Source organism: Meles meles, chromosome 10 (assembly GCF_922984935.1).
Source record: "Meles meles chromosome 10, mMelMel3.1 paternal haplotype, whole genome shotgun sequence".
Lineage (NCBI taxonomy): Eukaryota > Metazoa > Chordata > Mammalia > Carnivora > Mustelidae > Meles > Meles meles.
Genome location: NC_060075.1, coordinates 5,971,929 through 5,993,865, shown reverse-complemented (window position 1 = coordinate 5,993,865; position 21,937 = coordinate 5,971,929). Strand labels below are relative to the sequence as shown.

The following is a 21,937-nucleotide window of genomic DNA, read 5'->3' as shown; positions in this document are numbered from 1 at the left end:
GGCCAACCTGAGAAGACAGAAACCATCATCTTGGAGATCTCTCGTTCTCCCCAGCCTTGGCACCTTTGGGACAGAGATCCTGTCCCGAACCTGTGTTGAAATGCTCTCTTGTCATTTCCTGGCTCCCAAGTGGCACAGGGGTCCCTCCGGGGGTTTGTTGCTGTCCTAGAGAAGACAGCCTGACAGAGGCCGGTCCGTCTAGCTCCAAGGCCCCCCTTTCCAGTTTCGTCCATCACAGGGCCTAGAGCATTCGGTGTTCTCACCCCAGCTGCTATCTTCTTCACTCGCCGCGTCCCCTGTGGACACGGAACCCTGAGCCGGTCTTGCGCAGGCCTCCTGGCCTCACAGAGAATGCCTTGACCAACAACCAGGAGGCCTTCCTGCTCCGTACCCACCCAGGTGCCCTGTTGGGCACAGGAGGTTCTTCAGGCACCCTCCTGCCTGTATGACTGTGCGCTGGCCTGCTCCGGGTCCCAGCCGGTGTGCCGCTCGCTGGCCTGAGGAGCGGGGGGCAGGGAGAGCTGCGGGCCAGCAGACCTCTGACAGCAACCCCGCCCCGTCGGAGCAGGGCTGGAAGTCGGGAGGCCATTTAGGGCGGGGGCCAGCTGTTGTCACAGGGCCTTGTGTCTTCTCACTGGCAGGAGCGTGGGGCAGGGCCTCCCACATGAGTCTTTGCAAGGCAGGCTTTTGGCCGCCTTGCTCCGGGCTGCAGACTTGTGTGGAGGGATGGCAGGAGCGTGCAGGGGTGCCTGGTTCTCTGTCCTCCCTCTTGGTCTTCACATTCCTCCCCAGGGGGTCAGAGCTGGGAAATCATTGGAAACACGGGTGTCCTGTTTCTTGGTGTGTGCTGCTGACGGGTCAGCTGGCTCAGGTCGGAAGAGGGACCCTGTGCTCTGAGGAAACCTCCCCGGGAAGCATGGAAGTGGCCCTCCGTCCGTCAGGCCCCCGGGAAGGCGGGGGAGGTGGCGGGGGAGCCAGTGACTGGTTGATGTTGTAGCCAGTCCCAGGCCCACCCCGGGTGACCCTTGCTGCGGGTGGCTGGACAGGGGACCGTGGCTCAGGCCCTGAGGGCATGGCCTTCCCTCATCTCGGGAGCCTCAGATGTTCGTGCGTCCTGCACCAGAGAAAACTCAGCATCGCGTCTAAGACAGGCGGCGTCCTAGACGGCAAGCGGCTTCTGCACCGCGAGCCGGTGGCGCAGCCCGGCGGCTCTGATCGGCAGTGCGAGACTCTGTTTTACTGGAATACTGATTTTATTATGAAAATTGCTGGCGTAGTGTGTTTTTAAACCATTCACATGTGCCGCCCCCCACGGCAGTACTTAGTGTTTGTGCTGCAAATGTCGTAAGATTGACAGTTCTTGCAGCGGGCGCGGGGGGGGGGGGGGGGGGCGGCGGGGTTCCCAGTGAAGGGTGGCGGGATCTGGGATCTCGGAAACAGCGCGAATAACCAGATTCACTTCCTGCGGTAGCTGCCCTGCGTGCCTCTTCGTGGTTCTCTGGACGCCCCTGCAGGGTGACTGTGCACCCCCCCCCCCCGCCCCCGTCCGGCAGATGGGGGACAGAGCTGGAAAGGGATGTGCTCAGGGCTGCTTGATTTTAGGGCAGAGGCAGGACCAAACCCAGGAAGTTTGGTCTCAGCTCGTAGGTGCTGCTGCGTCGTGAAACAGCTTTCGGGGGCTCCTGGGTGGCTCAGTCGGTGAAACGTCTGCCTTCTGCTCAGATCATGATCTTAGGGTCCTGGGATCGAGCCCTGTGTGCTCCTAGTTGGGCTCCCTGCTCAGCGGGGAGCCTGCGTCTCCCTCCCCCTCTGCTCCCCCCTCCCCTCGTGCTCGCGCTCTCTCTCTTGCTCACTCTCTCAAATAAGTAAATACAAATCTTAAAAAAAAAATCAAGTACAGGAGAAAATTTAAAAAATATTGTCTCAAGAAATTCTGGGGCTATGAGGGGTTCCCTTAAGCCAGATAGGAAACCCAGAATTTATAGAGGAGAAGACGCGACAAATTTTCTCCCCAGCTTTTTATTTTGGAAGAAACCACCAGTTGGGAAGGTGTTTGCTCCTTCCTCTCCTGTTCCTTCTGGTGGTGGGCGCGGTCGGCACGGCATGGCACTTCTCCCGGCTTGAGCTGCCGTCTCCCGGCTTGGGCACGTTCTTGCAGGAAACAGAAACCACTGTCACACCCGAGAGGCTTGACAGAAACCCTCTGACGTCATTTCAGAGCTCACCCATAAGCAGATTTCCTCGGTTTCCCCCAAATACCTTACATGCCCTTTTGGTCTTTCCGAATCAGGATGGGATGAGGCGGGGCCAGATTTCTTGGAGAAGGTCCGTGCCCTGGGTTCGGATGTTCTTGCTGCCTGGCTGTCTTGAAGTTCTCTCTCTGTTCCCGGAGCTGCCCAGGACCTGGAGTGAGGGCGAGGCGTTGATGAGATCTGGGTTAAACCCTTTCAACAGGATTACCCCCTGTCCTGTCACATCTGGCCCTGCTGTTCACGCTGTTCAGGAGCTAACTTCTGGAAGGTCCATTTCCTCCCACTTGGTGGTTGCTAAGTGATCTGTGGGCTGTTGCTTAGGCACCAGGGAAGTCAGCTGCTGCCAGGGACCCTCCCCTTGCTGGGGGGCGGGGGTCTGCATGCAGCAGCAGTCCATGCCTGCGAAGGGGGATTGGGATGGCCACGTGCTGATTTTCTCAGGTGCGTGAGTCCTGGCTGGTGTCCTTCCTGCACCAAGAGCTTCATCCCAGCCCACTCTTTGGTATTCTCACTCTGGTCTCACGGTTTTTTGTTGTTGTTGTTGCTCAGATGTTCTAATATAATCAATTACAATATTAACAGATTTAATTACATTTCTGTGGACTAGAGTAGGAGAATTTGCTTGCCATGTACATATGCTAGTTACGTGCTTAAGAGGCCTGTGATCGAGCTCCCGCAAACTGTGAAGAGGAAGATGTTTTAAATTCCTGAGGGAAACGGGCAGAGCAGAGGCCCAGAAAGATAGTTCAGAGAAGAGGAAATGCACGCCGTTGGTGATCATGAAAAGGTGCTTAATATTAACCTCAGGAGCAATCAGGGACTCCCATCAGAAGAACAGGTGCTGGGCTCCCCTGTCCTGTGGCAGGAGGCAAACACACAATTCTCGATGCTGGTGTGAGGGCCGGTGTTGGCCTGCCCCCCCGGGCTGCTGTGACGTGGGGCCCACGAAGGAGAAGCCCTTGGACGCTGTCTATTAACACACAAAATTTGTCTGTCTCTGAACCCAGCTGTTCTACTTTTTCCCCCTACAAAGAAGCAGCTAATGGTGGTTTAAAAAAAAAAAAAAGCCACCACAATGCCCTTGAGTCGGGGGCTGGTGGGATGAGGTTGGAGTGTCTGCGCTGTGAAATATTCTGGAGATGGCCGTCAGGGGGAATGAGAACGTTGCCAGGACGGGGGCATGGAGGTGAACGTGTGGGGAGCGGCTGGTGCATTTTGGTGCAATGCCGGAGGCTGAGTTCTGTTCCGGGCGGGGCGGGGGGAGAGACTGGACACTCATTCTGGAAACTTCCGCCCATGGGGAAGTGCCAAGGGGCAAAAAGCAGTTCCCTGAGTGTGTTGTGAAAGTGGTTTTATACGCCAAAACAACATTTTAAAAAGATGGAATGTGTACATTTATTACATGTACCAGTTCTACCCACTTTCCTATCTCGTGTCTCACCCAGAGTCGGAAGGCTCTCGCGAGTCCTTGTTAGAGCACGTGGGGACCCCAGAGCAGCTGCAGATGGTGGGGGCTGGGCGCTGGGCAGAGCGGGGGTGTGGGGGGGGCGAGCCGCCCGTGTCCTTTCTGCGGGCGGCCCTCACCCCCAGGTGGGACAGCGCTCTGCTGCGGCCGTTTCATTTGCTTTTTACAGAAATCGTGTACTCCCTGTCCACGTTGTGGACAACACAGTAAATACGAGAGACAATTTGCAGAAAAACAGAAGTAGAAAAAAAAATCACTGTTGTTCCTGTAACCACCCCAAGTCAGCCGTCGTCCTCCTTTGGTTGTGTTCCTTGCACATGGGCCCGTGGTCCGTACACTCTTGCTTCTTAAAAAAAACAAAGACCGCAAGCCAGCCACGACATTGTGTCAAGTGGTCCTGCAGCAGTCGTTGCCTTCCTGATTTCTGTGTTGCCTGGCGTTTGGTGTTGCTGTCACTTGCTTGGAAGCGTTGGACGTCTTCGGGCGTCTGTCCTTCCCTCTGTGTCCAGCGGTCCCCTCGACGGCATAGAGTCTGGCTGCCAAGCCTCTCTTCGCCATCATGCCCCCTGCCCCCCATTGAGCCGCTGCTGGAGCCCCGGCCTCACGTGCTCGCCCCAGGACCGCCGTGCACCCGAGCCCACCGGCAGGGCTTTGGAAAGTGAGCAGCAGAATTCACATTCTTAATTTCTCTTTACTCGAGTATCAAATGAAAATGAGTGGTGTCCCCTTGTATTGGCCATTTGTACGTTCTTTACTGACGTGGAGGTTTTACGTTTGTTTTTTAAACAACATTTGTAATACTAATCCAGGGACCTAGCTACCTTTCCCGCCCTCCCTACAGGCTTCGGGTTCCTTTCTTTCTTTTTTTTTTTTTTTTTAAGGATTTTATTTATTTATTTGAGGGAGAGAGAGATCACAAGCTGGGGGAGTGGCAGGGGGAAAGGGAGAAGCAGGCTCCTGGCTGGGCAGGGAGCCCAGGGTGGGGCCCCATCTCAGGACTGCGAGATCGTGACCCGAGCAGAAGGTAGACGCTCAGCCGACTGAGCCACCCAGGCGCCCCTCGATTTCCCTTTAATTCTGTTTTTCTTAGGGTTCTTGTCATTTTTTTTTTTTTAATATTTTATTTATTTGACAGAGAGAAATCACAACCAGACAGAGAGGCAGGCAGAGAGAGAGAAGGAGGCAGGCTCCCCGCGGAGCAGAGAGCCCGACGCGGGGCTCGATCCCAGGACCCCGAGACCATGACCCGAGCCGAAGGCAGAGGCCTTAACCCACTGAGCCACCCAGGCGCCCCGGGTTCTTGTCATTTTTAATTGTTCTGGATTTTTTTATGTTTATGTAGTTGAACTTTCTATCTTCTTTCTCCTGTGCCTTATTTTTTTTTTAAGATTTTATTTATTTATTTATTAGAGACAGAGAAAGAGAGCGAACGCACAGAGGGAGAGGGACAAGTAGACTTCTGGCTGAGCAGGGAGCCCGAGGCGGGGCTCGATCCCAGGACCCTGAGATCATGACTGAAGCCCAAGGCAGCCACTTCACTGACTGAGCCACCCAGGTGCCCCTCTCCTGTCCTTTAAATTTGACAAGCCTCAAACCATCTCCTGGTTCATCCCCTGCCCCACGCAGACTTCCACAGCTGATGGGCTTCCCCAGCTGCCCAGACCCGCGTTGTGCAGGCTCAGCATGGCCATGAGGGTGGGGGGCTGAGACCTCCAGAGGGAACAGGGGGTGTGGGTAAGCAGAGCCTTTGGGCACCGAGGGGTGTAAGGAGGGTGCACAGAGGGGCCCCGTGTCCCTTCTGCATGTGGCCTGGTACAGCACTCGGACCCTGCCACCAGGTGTGGGTGGACTCTGGGCAGTGGAGACCCTGCAGGGCAGGTGGGGAGGACAGCATTCGTTTGGCTCAGAAAGCCTGTGGTTCCCCAGGGAAGGGAAGCAGCTTCAGTTCAGGAGGGGGGTTCTCACTGACTCCCCTCCCCCCGACCTGCTGGCCCGGCCTCTTCGTGGCTCTGTCTACACGGCATGAAAGTGAGGTGCGCCAAGGACGCATCAACCCCAGATAGCCCCCTTTTGTCAGTCGGAAGTAATCATTTGAGCTGGTTTTCTCCTTCCTAAGTGTCTTATGTTCACAGGCACCCCTGGGACGGGGGGCTGCAGATCCTACATCAGCTTCTCTTAATCGGGGGCAGGACAGGGCCAGGAGTTTGTTTGGAAGGTAGGGAAGGAGGAACTTGGGGGGGGGAGTGTCTTTTTGGAAGGAGGGCCCTTGCTAGGAAGGGCAAGGCTGGTCTTGGCCAATGCGCGTACCCAGAAAGGAAGACGGGTCAGGGCTCCCTGCAGGACAAGCTCTGGGCCCAGGTTGAGCCTGTGTCCTCAGAGATCTTGCCGGGCCAGGGAGGCCCAGGGGCTCGGGGCAGCCAGACAGCTTGGGTTCGAAAGCCATCTGCAGCCACTTACTAGCTGGTGACCTTAGGCTGTTTGGCCTCTGTGCCTCAGTTTTCACATCTGTATCTTGGGGGAACTTACCTAACTTTCTCGGAGCGTTACCGTCAGAAGTAAATGGGTCCCAGTGTATCAGGTGCCGAGTGTGGCTGATTGTGCCAGTGAGTGGCTCTCACTGCCAGGGGATCGGCCGTGTCCTGTGTGCTGCTGCCTCGCTTGTACCCCCTGCCCCCTGCCCCCAGCCCCCCAGCCCCAGGAAGTGGCAGGTGTGGCCTTGGCGATGGCGCAGAGCCTGAGGAAGTAGTTACCCGCTGTGCTTTGAAGATCTTTAAGGGACTTCAGACACCCTCGGGTCTGGTCTGTTCAGTGGACTCTCAGATTACCCAAGTCTTTTTTTTTTTTTTCCTTCCACTGTAGCACGTACTGGCCCTCATCCCCCTTTCCTGGGACTCTGCGCTTGCCCCCGCGGCCCTGGCTCTCAGCCACTGGGCACCACTTCTCTCGCTTTCCAGAGCTCCCCTGTCATGGAGCAGAATTAGCACGATTATTAGACTTTATGGAATCTTTCTTTTTATTTATTTATTTAAGGATTTGTTTATGGGGGCACCTGGATGGCTCAGTTGGTTAAGCCTCTGCCTTTGGCTCAGGTCATGATCCTAGGGTCCTGGGATCGAGTCCCGCGTCTGGCTCCCTGCTCAGTGGGAAGCCTGCCTCTCCCTCTCCCACTCCCCCTGCTTGTGTTCCCTTTCTTGCTGTCGCTCTCTGTCAAATAAATAACTAAAATCCTTAAAAAAAAAAAAAAAGGATTTATTTATGGAGAGATTGTGGGAGTTGGGGGGGGCAGAGGGAAAGTCTTTAGGCAGACTCCTGGCCGTGCACGGGGCCCCACACGGGGCTCACTGGGGGCTCGATTCCACAACCCTGAGCTGAGCTGAAACTGAGAGTCGGTGAATAGCGCCACCTCGGTGCCCCTTTCCGTTATTAAGATGTCTTACTTCTGGAAAAATAAGGTGAAAGCAGACAAGCGACCGTACTGCCTTTGGGAGCCATGGGACTGGAAGAAGCAGATTTTTAGCTCATGGGACTTACCCTGGACCTTGGTTCAGTTTGGTTTTTGTGCTTTTTTTTTAAGGATTTTATTTATTTATCTGACAGAGACACAGTGAGGAAGGGAACACACTCAGAGGAAGTGGGAGAGGGAGGAGGCTCCCCGCTGAGCAGGGAGCCCGATGTGGGGCTCCATCCCAGCACCCTGGAATCATGACCTGAGCAGAAAGCAGAGGCTTAACGACTGAGCCACCCAGGCACCATCCCCTCTCCTTAGCTCAGTTTCGAAGGAAGAGAACAATTTTTTAAAAAATCTAAAAAAAATTTTAAGAGAACACTTTTAAAGATATGAAATGTAGGATATATGTCAGAACTGGGATGGAAAGGCAGGTAGCCTTTAGGGAGCATGCACAGTGGTACATTCGGAGTCTGGAATCCTGTCCCGAGCGAGGCAGCGTGGTAAGTGCCCACCCCGGCCCTGCAGGTCAGAGGAGTGTGGACGCTGATGACAAGCCGACTCTCCTTGGCGGAGCACAGCGTGCCCAGGGCCCATGCTCCTTGTCCTTGGTCTGAGCAGGGAGCGGTGTCTGTCCAGGTCCCTCTTCGGGGTTTAGGATGTGCCGAGGGAGAACGAGGTCAGGAGGCCGTTCAGAGGTCCCGAGCCTCGCACAGAGCTTGTGGAAAGAAAGAAAAACGAGGAGACTAGTGTGGAGTAGCGAGGTTGCTAGAAGCCTCTTTCCAGGTTGGGAGACTGCCCAGAAGAGGGCGCTCTTGGTTTCCTCCCTTTGTCCCCCACCCCCACTTGCCCCTTTGGTCCTCTCAGCTTCTCCACTGGGAGGGCGGGATGGAGCCCCAGGAGAGCTCTCTGGTGTCCTGATCTTGGAAGATGGGGGCGGAATTCCCAGGGCCCCTGAGCAGCCCTGGAAGGGCGCGGGGACCAGGCCGCTTCTGTGCGGTCACACCTGCCTGGCCCCCTGGAGCCCACCCCCTTGTGCCTCCTGCTCCCTGGCAGCACTTATTCTCTCCAGGTCTGGAGGCCACAGGACGGGTAGGAGTGGGCAGGCAGGGCCGCGTTTCCCACGAAGGCCTCTCTCCTCGGCTTGTGGACCACCGGCTTCCCTCCGTAGCGCTCTCCTTCACTGTCTCTCTGTCCAGATTGCCCTTTTCTGTAAGGACAGCAGTCATAGGGGCACCTGGGTGGCTCAGTCATGAAGCGTCTGCCTTCGGCTCAGGTCATGATGCCAGGGTCCTGGGATGGAGTCCCACCTCGGGGCTCCCTGCTGTGCGTGCTCTCTTTCTCTGTCAAATAAATAAAATCTTTTAAAAGGGGGGACAGCAGTCCTAGGGGGATAGGCACCCACCCTACTCTGAGGTGACCTCATCTCAGCAAATGCCCTATTTCCAAATAAGGTCACCTTCTCCCGGACTGGGGGTTAAGACTTCAAAATACGAACGGGGGGGGGGGGGGGGCACAACTGTGTCTGGAACAGCTTTCAGCAGATTTTCAGAGAAAGACGTGATCCAAGGGGTCCCAGGGGTGTCCGAGGTCTGCCAGCATGGTCTTGGGGAGGAGAGACGCGGACCGGCAGTGGCCAGGCCCGGGCTGCTGTGTGACCGCCGGCTCGTCCCGCCAGGCTTCTGACTTGAAGAAAGCTGGTTTCATTTGTTCCGGCGTCTCACAGGAGTCACTGCTCCCTCTCTCCCCCGGTAACGGCTCCTTTTCCTGCTTCCCCTCTTTGTGCCAGGCTCGGTGTTGGGCCCTCCACAGTCACGGCGCTGGTTTTTGTAGCAACTTCGGGGGCAAGGTGAGATGATTTCTGGTTTGCAGGCTAAACCCCGAGACCCAGTGAGGAGGTTAAAGTGGCTATAGACGGACACACAGCTAGCAGGTGCCAGAGGCTGACTCTGAACCCGATTCTCTCCACTCCAGAGCACCCCCCGCCTCTCGACTGGGGGTCTTTGCAAGACGATTGTGCCTGTGATTTATCTCCTTAGCTGACTGTCCCAGCCAGGGACCGTCTCTTAGCAGTCGGCCTCCCTCCGCAGAGGGAGAACTGCTGCCGTGGTCTCGTGGACAGTGCGGTCTCCGGCCCCCATTACAGTGGGGGGGGTGAGCGGGGGAGGGGGCGGCGGCCTAGAGTCCCCTCCCACCCACCTCCGCGGACTCCCCAGTCCCCCACCCCGAGGCCAGTGCAGAGCCCACGCTCGGAGCTTACTGGAGGCCACCCCGCCTCTGGCAGCCCTGGGTGTGGCCCTGGCCACCTGCCCGGGCTCCGGATCTCGGTCCACACCCCTCTTCCCACCACCTGGCTCCCGCCTTGCTCCCCGCCTCCTGCCCCTCCTCGGCCGCCGGAAGATGCTTTGCTGCCACCTTGTGGGCACGGAGAGGCCTGCGGCCTTTGCAGGGCCAGTGTGGCCGGTGCGGCTCTGGGACCCCTGGGGGCGGCGGGAAGGAGCCCTGGTCTCTCCCTCCACACCACCACGTGCGCCCTCGGGCCTCCCTCCCTGCTGCGGGGAAGGACGTGCCCGGGCTCTGGGTGGTGCATGTGGCCTCAGCCAGGCACACCTCAGCACTTATCAGTGGGTCACCCCGGCAAATATTTGAACGGAGACTAGGTCCCAGGTCGTGTGGGGTGCGGGGGCTCGGGGCCACCCTTCGCTCACAAACAGTGCTTGGTTTCCGTGCCCCCCATGCCACACCTTCACAGACGTCTTTCCTTTCCCGCCTCCCTGGTAGTCTGGGTCCGTCGTGTCCCCCTGCCGTCCCCAGGCCTGGGCCCGTCCCCGTGGTGGGTCCGATCCACCCAGCCCTGGACACCTCCAGAGTCGGCTCTTGCTCTTTCTGATTTCCCAGTTCGTTTTCTGTACTCTGCTCCCAGAGAAGTCCGTCCCCGTCCTCCGGCAGAGAGCACACTGCGGGGGATCACGGGACACTGTATCCTTCATTCCCCCCCAAATGGCCGCGGAGCCTCTCGGCCCTCACAGCAGAGCTGGCCTGGTGTGTCTGAGGACCTTAGCAGGCCGAGAACTCCCGCGAGGGCTAGCCTCGTGGCATTTCTGTACTGCTTACAGCATCCCGGCTTGAAGCTTTTTAGGATGGCCCTAACTTCTTTCGGGCCCTGTTGAGTGGAGCTCTCTGGAGCAGAGTCTTGTCAGGCGGAACACGGAGACTGCGTGCAGAGAGGCCAGCAAGAGAGAGAGATTTGTGCCTGCGCTGTTCTCCCTAAGGTCCTCCACTGGCCCAATGGCCCGGGGATATTTCTGTGTCAGCAGGTGTCCTTCTCTGGCTAGCTTCTGTGGGTCAGGAAAGGCTTCTGGGAAGGACGGAGACAGCCAGGGGAGAAAGCGGAAGCTGTTGCCGGTTTGGGGACTGACCCAGACTGAGTACTTGGCCTGGACTAGATTCCGCAGGTGCCGTGGGAGCCACCGGGAAATGGTGTGGCCTGGGAGAACGCAAAATGTTCTTCTGTCTTGGAGACGAGGCACCGGCGCCTGCCTTCCCACAGTAGATATGAGTGTATTTGGGGACCTCTGCCCCTTGTAGGCCATAGGGGTCTTCTGCTGAGACAGCCAGCGGAGTTCTGAAGCAGCCCGTCCCCAGCTGGGCATCTAGTCCCTGTCCCTCCTCAGTCCCTGGACAGAGCTGCTGTCCTGCGCTTGCCGTTTTGTTGGTTTGAGGGTGGGGAGGGTTCGTAATGAGCAGCCCCGTTCTTGGGGGGGGGGTAATTCCCTGTGTGTCTGAGAGAGAGAGTGCAGACAGACAGATAGGCAGATAGGGAAATGGAGTGTGGGAGACTTAAACGTGAGGAACTGAGGCAGGACTCCACGGCTGTGTTCTTGTCCCCACGTCTGAAGGATCCTGGGAAAGGCTGGTCCGTGGAACCCTCTATTAGGTAGGGAAAACGCATCCTGGGGAGGGAGAAGCCATCCTCATCACTGTTAATAAGTAGTCCCGGGAAAATACGAAACCACCCCCAGGGGCTCTCCAGGCCTGGGAGATCCAGCCTGGGAGATCCAGCCCGGGACTTGAAAGTTTCCAGCTCGGGGCTCTTCGAAGCACCTAGGATGGAGAGGCCCTGCCTTCCTCAGGCATTCCCCCACCCCAGCCCCCTCAGGAATGTGCCACTTTTATCTTGTAGTTTGCTTCTACCCAGAAGGATGGAATTCTGAGGCTGAGATGGACACTGGGAATTGGGCGGGCGGGGGGGGGGGGGGGGGCGGGGGGGGCTGGGTGGGGAGGTGGAGGAAGTTGGGGAGTAGTGTTTCTTTAAAGCCCATGTAGGCCCTCCCATCCTTGCCACGACCTGAACTGGTTTCTCAATCCGTCTCACAGTGTGCCCCTGGTCCTCCGGATCATAGTAGACTAGCTTGTCTGCAAGGCCTCGGAGAGGGCTGATGTTTAAAATGCAGTGGAAAGCACAGCGGGGCAGCTCCCGGCTTCCTGCCCCCTTCCTGGGGTGAGCGCTGAACCTCATGAGCCTCTGGTGCAGCCCACACTCGGTGACGAGGCATCTCAGCTCAGAGAGGGTGACCGGGCTCCGGCCAGCACTGAGGGCCAGCACTTCACCTTGGCCAGCCGACCTCTGGACGGCCTCTGAACAGGAGGGGAGACCCAGGGAGCAGGAGACTGGAGACTCAGGGACACAAAAGTGAGTCACTCGTCCAGAACTGTGTGGTCCAGGAATGAAGGTTACCTTTTGATTCTCCACTGCCCTTAGGCAGGACACTTCACTGAATCCAGATAATTTTATCGTCTCCAAGGGAGAAGATGACCTCGGCCATTAACAGAAGAGCTAGCTGCCTGCAGCATCCCGCAGCTGTCTTCTGGAGCTTCCCAACCTCAGAGTGTCTCAGCCAGAAACTAAGGCCCCCCATTTTACAGACAAGGAGACTGAGGGTCAGAGAGGGCATATGACACTGTTTGGTCCTTTAGAGCAAGAGCAAGTGGCCCACTTGTCTCCAAAACAGGGCCCGGTGTGTGGTGTTCTGGACTGTTATTTATTTGGCCGGCTGGTAATGACAGCTCCTCACCTACTCGCCCCAACCCGAGGAGGAGCCCTGGGCTGGAATTTCCTGTTTTCTGAGGGCTCCGGGGGCTGCCCCAGCAGGCTGACTCCCCTGCCGCCCGCCACCGTTCCAGGGTGTTCCAGGCCAGGCTTGCCGCCTCTCCTTGCTGGGCCGGCTCCCGGCCTCTCCAGGTCTGGGCTTGCGGGCTGCGAGGTGGAAGCGTTGAGGGACTCCGTGGGCCCGACACCAGGTGCCCAGAGGCCGGAGGTCCGTGCGCCCCGGCCGCGGCCCCGGCCCGGGCCCCGCCCCGTGCCCCTCGCCATGGGCCTGGCCCTCGCCCCCGGGCGCTGAGCATGGAGCGGGCCTGGCCGCGGGGGGACAGCTGCAGCCGGGAGCGGCCCGCCGTCTGCCGCCGCGCCCTCAGCGTCTGCGACTCGCTGGACCTGCACGGCGCCCCGGCCGGCCGCGCCGCCGCCGCCCTGCAGGCCGCCCTGAGCGCCGCGCGAGAACAGCCGGCGCGGCCGCGGAGCGTCTGCTCGGGCGGCCCGGGGCCCCCGCCCTCCGGCGCCCGCAGCCTGCTGCTCGGCCTCCTGCGCCCGCGCCTGGGCCGCCGTGGCCCCGCCGACGGCCCCCCACCGGCTCCCCGGCCCGCGCCCTCGGGGCTCCCCGGCTCGGCCGCGCCCAGCCCCGCGCCCAGCCCCGCTTTGGCCCGGCGCAGCCGCTCGCGGGGGGCCCAGGCGCAGCGGCCCAGGCCCACCAGCATGACGTTCCTGGAGGTGAACCGCCTGGAGCTGGCGGCGGCCGAGGGCGCGGGCGCGGGACTGGGCCGCGCGGGGAGCGCGGGCTTCTTGCGGGGCGCCTCGCTGTGGAGCAGCCAGCGCTGGCAGGTGCTGCGCGGCGGCGGCGGGGGCACCCCGGGTCCCCGGCGCGGCCTGTCCGCGCTGAGGAAGAGCTTCAGCTTCCGCCTGCGCCGCGGCCAGGAGATCCGGCGCGCCGAGTCCGGGCTGCTGCCCCGGGCGCGCACCCGCAGCGACGGCGACGCCAGCTCCCTGGGCGCCTTCCCCAGCCGCCGCGACCTGCTGCTGGGCGCCGAGGCCCCGCGCGCCGCCGCGCCCGAGCCCGGCCGGCCCCGCACCGCCGCCGGCCTCTGGAGACTCCTCACCAGCCGCTTCCGCCGGAGGGAGCCCGCGCCTGCCGAGCCGCTGTGGAGCCGCCGGGCCGCCGCGGCTCCCGGGCTCCTGGGCGCGCAGAGTGGTAAGGCGCGGAGCCCGGCCGGGAGCCCTCTCTGGTTGGAGGCCCTTGTTGAGCGCGGGTGTGAGAACGCACGGAGCCCGCCTGGGAGAGGTGGGTGTGCCCTGCGGCCGGGGACCAAGGGAGACCGGCGACCTGGGCGCTCTGGGTGACTCATGGTGGCCCAGAAGGTGGCTGTGGCCGGGGAGGACTTGCAGGTGCGTCCAGTCTGGGTCCCCTGCCACCGGGTGCTACCGCTGGCCCTTGGCATGGTGGAATGTGAGACCAGCACGGAAGGGCCCGTTCCTCCCTGCTGGCACGCGTGGCACCGAGGCCGGGGAGGGGCGGAGAGCGCACATGTTTCTGGCTTCCAGGTGGGCTTGAGTCCTCACCTCTGGCTGCCTCTGCCCGAAAGCAGAGGGACTGCCTGTGGACCCGATCGGTGGTGGTGGCTACTCTTTGAGACAGCCTGGGGAGGGGAAGCAGGCAGAGAGGCCGGCCCGGTTAGGGCCTCCTGGAGCTGGCTGGTGGATGTCCATTACAGAGCAGAGAGGAAAGAAGGGGTCTGGCGGCGGGGCTGCCGGGAGCTCTTGGGAGCTGGAGGCTTCTCTTCCCCTGAACACTGCCAGAGGCAGGGTAGAGAAGAGAAGGGCCTGGACCTGAGTGCGGGCAAGCCCAGGAGGCGGCTCTCTGGGAAAGAAGGAGTGGTGGCCTCCCACCAAGGAGGAGCCTGGGGAGGAGGGCCAGCCGGGGGAGGATGGATAGCTCCCCGTTCAACCTGCCCCTCACACAGCAAGGCCAGGTGAGGGCTCCTCCCTCCTCACCCCGCCTAGGAATGCGGTGGGCGGCCCCACCCTGTGAGGGTGAGCTGTTCCTACTCGCTGCCGCGGGAGGCTGGCCCCCCTGCCCAGCTGCCAGGTGCCCGGCCCAGCTGCCAGGTGCCCGGCCCAGCTTGGGTCTGAGCCGAGAACTACTGGTCTGGGGTGTGTGGCTCGGGGTGGGAATTGCTCACCTTGCTGGAACAGAAGGGAGAGGAGGGACCTGGTCCCGGCTAGGAGAGCTGGGCCTCTCCGCGTCCTCTCCCTGAGGACCGTCATTGCTCCCATCGTCTCTGGAAGGATTTTCCCACTGCTCTTTAGAGAACCGGGTGAAGGCTGCCTCGCCATGGGGACGTGCTGTTTTCTGGCCTTGGCGCAGGGAGGGGCAGTGTAGGAGACAGCTGGTGGCGGGTGGCCCACGTGTGTGTGCCTCCCAGCCCTGATGGGCGGCCTTCTCTCCCGCAGACTCCTTTGTGAACAGCCAGGAGTGGACCCTGAGCCGCTCGGTTCCGGAGCTTAAAGTGGTGAGTGAGATCTGGGGGGGCCCCAGGCCGCCCTGGGGCGGGGTGGGCACAGGCCAGTGCGATGGGCCCGGGCATCGCTTCGCCTGCTTCCAGTCCCCTCCTTCTCTGGTCTTGGCCTTTCTCTGTGGCCTCTCACTTCTGTTCAGCTTTCTGGTCCTTCGTTCCGGCCCCTCTTCCTAGGGTCCTCCGTCTTTCCTGGCCCGTCTCTTCTCTCTCGCCCCTGACCTCTGCTCTCGCCCCTTCCTCTCCCACAGGGCATTGTGGGGAACCTGTCTAGCGGGAAGTCGGCCCTGGTGCACCGCTATCTGACAGGCACCTATGTCCAGGAGGAGTCCCCGGAAGGTGAGCGTCACAGGCTTGCCTGGGCTCTGAGGCTGGCCGCTCTGCCCCCTCTGGCTCCTGGCTGTCGTCTGTGCCCGGGGGCTGGAGCCCCTCAGCCTTCCGGGCCCTCCTGTCTCCTCTGTCGGTAGCTGTGGGCTCCCCCGACTTGGGGCCTGACCATGAACTCTGTCCTAGGGGGTCGGTTTAAGAAGGAGATTGTGGTGGATGGCCAGAGTTACCTGCTGCTGATCCGAGATGAAGGAGGCCCCCCTGAGCTCCAGGTGATGCTCCTGCCCTGGCCCCGGGCCGCTGGTTGGGCCTGGGCAACGCTGTGTGTGTGCAGAAGGGCGCGGTGCCCGGCTGAGAATGGCTGTGGGTAGTGATTCTGCTCGGTCCCCCTAGTTTGCTGCGTGGGTGGACGCGGTGGTGTTCGTGTTCAGCCTGGAGGATGAGATCAGCTTCCAGACGGTGTACAACTACTTCCTGCGGCTCTGCAGCTTCCGTAACGCCAGCGAGGTGCCCATGGTGTTGGTGGGCACGCAGGGTGAGCGGGCCCGCTGGGCTGTTCCGGCGGGGGGTGGAGGGATGGAGGTGCGTGGGGCCAGGGGAGAAAGCCCCCTGCTGGTATCTCTTGGTTCTGAGCCCCTCCTGTGTCGTCCCGGAGCGGGCACCACCTCCTTGCTCCCTGTGTACTGGATCGTTCCCAGCTGGGGCCTCCCACCCGTGTGACGACCGCGTCCACGTCTTGGGGGATGCGTAAACGGAGCGGCTAGCTCGTTTCCACTGCAAGTCGGTGGCCGAGCTGGGACGGGGCCTGGACGCCCGGATGCTCGCGCTCCGCATGGTCCGCTGGCACCCTCGGAGCCCACACTGCCCGCCGGTCCCCGTCCGTGGCACCGCTTCTCAGCAGGCTGAGTAAAGTGCCCCTCCCCCTCCCGCAGACGCCATCAGCGCTGCGAACCCGCGGGTCATCGACGACAGCAGGGCCCGCAAGCTCTCCACGGACTTGAAGCGCTGCACCTACTATGAGACGTGCGCGACCTATGGGCTCAACGTGGAGCGTGTCTTCCAGGATGGTAACGCGGGCGCGGGGCGGGGGGGGCGCCCCCAGAGCCCAGAGCAGGGGCCCAGGAGGCTCCGTGGGCGGTGGGGCTGTGCGCCCTGGGGGGCAGCTCTAAGCTGGGCTTCTCCCTTTTCCCCAGAGGGGTAACTGACTCTGCTGTCCCCTGCAGTGGCCCAGAAGGTAGTGGCCTTGCGGAAGAAGCAGCAGCTGGCCATCGGGCCCTGCAAGTCACTGCCCAACTCCCCCAGCCACTCGGCAGTGTCCGCCGCCTCCATCCCGGCCGTGCACATCAACCAGGTGCGGCCAGTCTCCCTGCCTCCCACCGCGCGTCCTCCCTCGGCCCTCGTCATCCTGTCTGTCTGCCTGCTTGTCCCACACCCCCCTGCCCCGTCCCTTGTCCCCTGCGTGGTCTCCCGCCTTGTGATTAGTGTGAAAGCGCTGGCTTGAGCTCCCCGTTGCCTGCACGACCGGCCTGGCCTCCCCTGTGCCCCAGAGTGCTGGCCTTCCCGCTCGTCCCCGTCCCTGCTGCCACCCGGCTTGCCCCGCCGCCCCGGAGGCTGGCTCGGGAGCCGTTCCCCGTGGAACCCTACTCGCGGGGCACTGAGGGGCTCTCCCAGGCCTGCTCCCTCCTCACCAGTGGGCCCTGCAGTTCCAAGGGCAGCACGGGCTCCCCCCAGGGGCCAGTGGCCTTTGTGCCGTGTGGGGTGTTAGCCGTGTTTTGAGCCGCGTCCCGCTGGCGTTCCTGCTGTGCCACCGCTGGGGATGCCGGCCCTCTTCCTGCTTGGTTAATTTTGGGCCCTCAGCATCTGGGCCGGTGCTTCCTTCTGGGACTTCTGCAGTCCGTCCCCCGCTCCGCAGAAGCCCCCCCCCCCCCGTGGGCACAGGTGCGCTGGCTTGAGCGGTCCAGCTGACCGTCTCTGTTCTTCTGTTGAGAGCTGGAGTCTCGAGGGCCCCCGGCCCCCCGGCTTTCTGATGGCGGCTGGTTGCCTTTCCGGAGGCCCGCCCGCCCTTCACGCTTCGGGAGACAGCAGGGGTTTCCCTGGGAGCGTCCCCACCTGCAAGGAAGGGGCAGCGCTGGGTCTTTCTGCTCATCAGCCAGCAGAGGTCGGGCATGATGGCCTGCGGGCCCTGCCGTGTGGCTCTGAGGCCAGGGGGCAGCCGTTGGGGGCATTCTGCACGTTTTGTGCAGGGGAGGACTCAAGGAGGCTGTCAGGGCGCGATGCGTTCTCTGCTTAGTGAGCCTCTTGGGCAGCGAGGGAGCAGGCCTCGCTGTGCCTCGCGTGTTTCCTGGCTCCCGGGGAGCAGCTGCAGCCGTGCGCTTTCTGTCCCCATCCTGTGCTCCCTTCTGTCTCTCTTCCGTTCCCCGCTCTGTCCCGTATCTGCTGCTTCCTCTGCGAGCAGTCTCGGCTCCTGGCCACACTCGGCCTCGGCTCTCACGTAACCCTGCCCCTGGCGCGCATGCTGTCCGGGAGGGGACCTCGGCCTCCCCGAGCACCCTGCGCCCAACCCTGGCCTCCCACATCTTCGGCACGTGTCACAGACTTGGGGGCTCATCCGAGAGGACCTGCTCCCTCATGCCCGACACCCCCCCCCCCCCGCCCCAACCGTGAGGCAGGGCTCCCCTGCCCCTGGCACTTACCCTGCCCCGATCCGGCTCATGGGCAGGCATGGAACCACGCCTGCGGGGACCCTAGCCAGGCCAGCCCCGACAGTGGCGGCTGGCTCGTGCCGGCCCCGGGGCCGTGCCGCCTTCCTCCTCTCTTGCCCCGCGAGCCCCAGGCCAGGTCTCCCCACCACGGTGGGGGGCCCCCCAGCTCCCGCCTGCCGCCCGCCCCCGCACCCGCTCCCCGGCAGCCCTCAGCAGCCCTCTCTGTCCTTAGGCCACGAATGGCGGCGGCAGCGCCTTCAGCGACTACTCCTCCTCAGTCCCCTCCACCCCCAGCGTCAGCCAGCGGGAGCTGCGCATCGAGACCGTGGCGGCCTCCTCCACCCCCACACCCGTCCGCAAGCAGTCCAAGCGGCGCTCCAACATCTTCACGGTATGTGCCCTGCGCGCCGCCCTCCCACCGGCCCGCCGCCGGCACTGGCGAGGCAGGGCCCGGCCCCCAGGCCCCCACCGGGAGGGCGCAGGCCAGAGCCACGGATGCGGGGCCGCGGCAGCCCAAGCCAGCAAGACGCCATCCACACAGACACACGCCGCTTCTCTAGGCTCCTTCCCCGTGCCCTCCTGCACATCCAGACTCTTCCAGACGGTTTCTCTGAGCCTTTCGGGGGGCCGCCCGTGGCCAGCACACACAGGCCCTCCTGTCTCTGCCGCACACTCGCCCCCCCTCCCCCCAGCCCCGAGGGCTTGTTGGCCCCAGCTGGGGAGGCGTCTTCGGACACGTCTGCTCTAATGCCCCCGGCACCCTCGATTCCACAGTTGGGGATCAGACCCTCACGGCTCTTTGCCTGAGGCTCCACGGAGGGTTAACTGGCAGAGCTGGAACCGGGGGTCTGACCCCCTTGTCCACGTCCCGCTCGTTCTCCCTGACCTTAGCTTCCCGCCTGCTGTTACAGCGGCTCTGCTGAGGGCCTAGACGTCTTCCCCTGGGTCTTGGCTCCCACGGCCTAGCCTGCGCCCCACCGCCCGGCCTCGGGCCCCCATACGGGCTCGTCCTCTCCCCTCTTAGACCTCCCACGGGGCGCCCACATCCCTTGCGCAGCTAGGGGCCCAGCCCCTCGGCCCCGGGGCGCCCCCAGTCCGCTGGCTGTCCAGGCCCGGCCCCTGGGACCCAGTGCCTGCCCCACACTCTCAGCTTCCAGCGGGGACTCGGCCGGGCCCTTCTGGGAGTCCTGGGTCAAGCGCGGGCGGGGCAGCTGCCCGTGCGGCTTCGCCGAAGAGCCCTCGGTGCTTCCGCGTCAGTCCGCGCGCCTCTTTCCGAGCAGCAGGGCTTGGCTCTCGGCCTGGTCCTGGGTCCGGCTGGCCGGGCAGGCCCTGCCAGGCGCCGAGGAGCCCCGCCCAGACAGAGCCAGTGCCCCCAGGCCTCGTCCATTCATTCTCTCCTCCGCCTGCCCGGCACACCGCTGCCCGGTCTGCCCACCCCCGTCCCCGCCTCGTGCCCCCTCCTCGTCCCTGCCGATCACCCCTTCCCGCTGACAGCCGCTGCCGCGCATGGCACTTCCCCAGCCCCAGCCTGCCTAGACTCGAAGCATCTCGTTTCTGTTCATGCCCGTTGAGCTGCGCACCGCCCTGGGCTGCCTGCTTGTGCCCGCCGTTGCAGAGCCCGCCCCCCGGGTGCCTGTGTTTGCAGTGACCACTGTCTGCGCCCCTGCTCCCTGTATCCCATCCAGAACCTCCCACTTCCTCCGCTGCCAGGCCTGCTGCCCTCCCTGCCGCCCTCTGTCCGGCGTCCGTGCCCGACTCACAGCCTCCTCGCCGTGGCCCTCCGTGCTCCCCGCTGCCTGCTTGGCTGCCTCCGCCTGCCGTCCAGCCTTCCCCGGGCCCTCTCCCTCTCTCCATCCTCACTGTGGCGACCTTATTTTTTCCTTTTCATTGTTTCCATGGTGACCTCCCTTGCGCCATTGTCCACGAGGAGGCCTCGAGACCCGTCCGTCTCTAGGAGTGTGTCTCGGGACCTCCCCCACCATCGTCGCTCTCGGGGTCACCTCCTTGCCCTTGTCATCGTCCCCAGCAGAGCCACGTCTGCTCCGTGGCCAGTGTCCCTGTGACCCACCCCCTGGATGTGGCCATCGATGTCCCCAGTCTCCCCCACGACCTCATGTGCTCATTTTGTTGCCACTCTGGCCCTGCTTCTCGTCCCCGGGGGGCTGCCCCTCTGGGCTCCCAGGGAACCCTCTGGTGGTTGATTGGGGGCCTCTTGGCTCACCAGCCCGGCCGTGGCAGGCCGCACTCCACTCCCCCCACCCAGCTCTTTGGTCCGGGGACCTGGTGGCAGCGGTCCCATCCACCTTCCTCCTCCCTGGCCTGAAGGGGCAGAGGCTGTGGCGTCCAGGAGAAGCCTGGGGCAGGTGCCGATGGTGGGGCTGTGGGCAGAGGCCTGTGGCCCGGTACTTCCTGCTCCCATGGTTGTGCACCCCCCGCCTGCAGGCGGCGGTCCTGTGCCCCCAGCCCGTGCCCTGGGCTCCTGGTGGCCTGGGAGAACAGGAAGGGATGGGGGTCCCAGCCGCCCAGTGGCGAACATTCCCTGATGAGCCGGACCGCCCCGCGGCCCCTGCCGCCACCGCCTCCTCCTCGTCCTCCTCCTCCTCGTCGTCGTCCTCCTCCTCCTCTTCATCCCGCTGCCGCCTCTCCCCAGGCACCTGGGTCTCTGTCCTCACCAGTGCTGACCGACTCGTGCGGGGCTTGAGTATAACTTGCCAAAATCTTTATTCTTTCGATATTTGCAGATATGTGCCACTGTTTCCAACTTTTCATCAACAAAAAGGCCTTTCCAACTCCTTCCAAATTAGAAGACCAGGTGGTGATACACAGCACCTCTGGACATTCTCCCTGTGCGGGGCCGGAGGCGGGCCGGGCCCTGGGACTGCTCTCAGATGAGAAGCGGCCGCCGTGCTCCCCACTCCAGAGACCCACAGGAACCTTTGTAACTAACCCCCACCCCCAGGGAAGGCTAGGAACGCTGGAGCCCGCGGCTGGGGGCTGCCGGGGGACCAGGCCCAGCTGGACGCGCTGCGCCAGGCTCGCTGCATGGAGAAGAAGGGAGCTCGGCCCCACGCCCGGCGCCAGGCCAGCGCAACAAGGCCCAGAGGGGCGGGGGCGTCCAAGCGCCCGGCCCGGCCCAGCTGCTCCTGGGGGGAGCTTTCCTGCCCCTCCCCCCTCTGCTCCTTCCTGCATGGACTTCTGCGTTCCTGCTCCGCTCCGGATACCACAGCCACCGCCGCGCGCTTGCCTTTCCCCCTCTTGGCCTCCCCGTTTCCTAGGATCCGCGTTGGGGCGGGCTCTGCCCCAGGAGCCTGGCAGGGGCGCAGGGCCTCTTCTGGCCTCTCTCCTCTCTCTCTCCATCCACTGTGCCCCTCGGGCCTCGCCGACCGCGCTCGGTGCAACGTGCCGTGTGGTGTCTGTGCCGCAGACGGGCCACCGCCCGCTCACTTCTGGACTTTGCTCTCCCTGGTTACCGTGCCCCATGCTCCCCGCCATCCCTCAGCCCCACCGTCCACCTCTCCTCGCCCCCTCCCTTCTCTTAAGCCCCAGCCCCCTGGGCTGCGTGCGGGCTCCTCGCGCCCTCGGTATTCCGTGTCCTTGCTGTCCTGTAAGGGGCGGGCCTGGCTCAGTGACCTGTGCTGCTCTGTATGGTGCCGTGTGTAAGAATAAACCCATTGGACTACTCGTGTCTCCGTTCCTTCCCGGTCCCGCCGCCCCGGCCCTGCCCCTGCTAGGGCCTGCCCAGGAGGAGGGAGGCGGGGAGGGCAGGGGAGTCCAGGTGGGCTGCTGTCCCCCGTGGACCCTGGGCCCTCGTAACGCGCCTCTTCTTTTCTCTTGCAGTCTCGGAAGGGGGCCGACCTGGACCGGGACAAGAAGGCTGCCGACTGCAAGGTGGACAGCATCGGGAGCGGCCGGGCCATCCCCATCAAACAGGTCAGCACTCCTTTCCCTGGTGGCCGGAGAGCGGTGGACATGAGGGATGAGGCTCAAGAACTTGGGACGATGGTCCTTTCCTTCGGGGCCCCTGGGGCGTGTGGCCTGAATGTCTGGAAGGAGCTGCCGCCTGGGCTGGAGGCGTCCCGTGGCGGCTCCAGCGGCCTTGGCAGCTCCTCCGCACGGCCAC

General features: G+C 62.7%; 1 protein-coding gene across 5 annotated transcripts in view; it reads left to right on the top strand.

The window, feature by feature from the left end:
* The window catches only part of AGAP3 (ArfGAP with GTPase domain, ankyrin repeat and PH domain 3), a 51,472-nt gene that overhangs the window by 10,561 nt on the left and 18,974 nt on the right, over positions 1 to 21,937 (top strand). For 2 of the 5 annotated variants that reach the window (XM_046020432.1, XM_046020431.1), the window contains exons 2-9: positions 14,727 to 14,785; positions 15,040 to 15,127; positions 15,302 to 15,387; positions 15,509 to 15,650; positions 16,048 to 16,182; positions 16,339 to 16,466; positions 18,050 to 18,208; positions 21,655 to 21,747. In XM_046020432.1, coding sequence (XP_045876388.1) covers positions 14,727 to 14,785; positions 15,040 to 15,127; positions 15,302 to 15,387; positions 15,509 to 15,650; positions 16,048 to 16,182; positions 16,339 to 16,466; positions 18,050 to 18,208; positions 21,655 to 21,747 — 890 coding nt within the window. Of the gene's footprint in view, positions 1 to 12,468; positions 13,468 to 14,726; positions 14,786 to 15,039; positions 15,128 to 15,301; positions 15,388 to 15,508; positions 15,651 to 16,047; positions 16,183 to 16,338; positions 16,467 to 18,049; positions 18,209 to 20,558; positions 21,497 to 21,654; positions 21,748 to 21,937 lie in introns of those variants that run through there. The other 3 variants (XM_046020433.1, XM_046020434.1, XM_046020435.1) reach the window with 3 other exon arrangements.